Below are 1,708 nucleotides of genomic sequence, written 5' to 3'. Positions count from 1 at the left end.
AAGTGAGTGCTTGATTGATTGTACAAGTGAGTGCTTGATTGATTGTACAAATGAGTGCTTGATTGATTGTACAAGTGAGTGCTTGATTGATTGTACAAGTGAGTGCTTGATTGATTGTACAAATGAGTGCTTGATTGATTGTACAAGTGAGTGATTGCTTGATTGACTGTACAAGTGGTTGATTGCACAAATCAGATGTTGGCAACAAAGGATGCGAGCATGTTGAACGAGCTGAACAACATCGGGGAATCAGCCCTGCACGAGGCCTGCCTCAACAAACTGCCTGATAATGTCAACATGCTTCTCCAGTTCGAATCACTGTTCATTATTTAACAAGAGCAAAATAACACATTAATTTTAATTTTAAAGTTTCAAATCAGTTGAATTTTAATTTATATTGTGACAGAATTGTAATCTCCAAACACATTTTTGGTTGCAATTTTACAATATATGTAGATTTAATTAATAACTCAATTATTCTTTATTACAGTTTTTATGATAGGAAAGCTGATCATAAACAATTTTGTAGCATGCGTCAGTTTAGCTCCATCTCATGTATATTTAGTTTCTTGCATCATCTTTATTCAGTGTTAATTTTAGAAACAAATAACTGTCAGGATGGGTGCAAATAGTTCATTGTCTGCCTCATACAGATACCCTGTCCACTGTGCCATGCAAGTTGACTGTATCAGGTTTCATTCATAACTTTGTTCAAGTCTTCTTCATTATTTTTCAGAAACTGTTTTGGCATGGATTGAATGAAGTTATAGAATGACTGTTCTCAAAAGATTTCTTGTGCACATAGATTCTAGAGGGTCAAATAGTTTAAGACATTGAATCATAAACTGTAATGATATTGACGATTATGCTAGAAATTTTGACTTAGATTGTGAAATGCATGCACTACGTTTTACTGTTTATTTATAATTTATTCTTCTGGTTGCTTACACAGTTGCGTGGAGGTGCTGCATGAATATGACAATGACGTCCTGAAACTGGCTGAGAAGATTTACGGCAACACTGCCATGCACTGCTTAAAAAGCAAGCAGGTCGGACATTGGTCTCATATAGGTCATTTATTCTAATTGTTTCAAAGGTACCAACAACACAGTGTATTCGAATGCGGACAGATGGAAACCATACATACATCATCTTTACTTGTATTGCATACAAACGACGAAATTTTAAACTGGCGCTACTTTAAGTTTTCTGTAGTAGTAGTAATAATAATAATAATAAGAATAATAATAATAGTAATAATGATAATAATCGGTGGATAGCTCCATGCATTCAAACCTGATCACTGCAAAACAGGACCAGGTGCCTTCAACATTTAACCCACTTCCAAGCACAATTTGTAGTAATTGGACATTACCATAGTAGTCCTGGCTTAAGCCACTAGTGTACTTTATTTTATTTTACCATTGTTGTATTTCTTCTGGCTTATATTGCCCTTGTTTGGTTTTATGTGCCCTTTTCCTCGTTGTACTCGTTTTTTGATTGTGTTGTTGAATTCGGTTGCTTTTTTCTTTTCCACCATTAAGCATTACGATTTCATTGTCATTCAAATAGCTACAATGGCCAGCATTATCACAATGCTATCATACATTATCATCATCATTATATCATTATTTTCCTTGCCATCATCTTCATCATTGCTATCCTCCTCATCTTTCTCTTCCTCATCTTTATCATCATCTCCATCGCT

At 34.8% G+C, this 1,708-nt stretch overlaps 1 protein-coding gene across 1 annotated transcript in view; it reads left to right on the top strand.

Moving 5' to 3' along the window:
* HELRODRAFT_184377 (hypothetical protein) overlaps positions 1-1,049 on the top strand; it is a gene marked incomplete at both ends in the record, with an annotated part of 8,309 nt that extends 7,260 nt beyond the window's left edge. Inside the window, 3 exons of the mRNA XM_009023764.1 lie at positions 196-308; positions 618-692; positions 953-1,049. Of these exons, the coding sequence (XP_009022012.1) occupies positions 196-308; positions 618-692; positions 953-1,049 (285 nt within the window). The remainder of the gene's footprint in view (positions 1-195; positions 309-617; positions 693-952) is intronic.
* Between the last annotated feature and the right edge of the window lie 659 nt (positions 1,050-1,708).

Source organism: Helobdella robusta, assembly GCF_000326865.2.
Source record: "Helobdella robusta unplaced genomic scaffold HELROscaffold_375, whole genome shotgun sequence".
Classification (NCBI taxonomy): domain Eukaryota; kingdom Metazoa; phylum Annelida; class Clitellata; order Rhynchobdellida; family Glossiphoniidae; genus Helobdella; species Helobdella robusta.
This window is presented reverse-complemented; position numbering and strand designations above follow the sequence as displayed.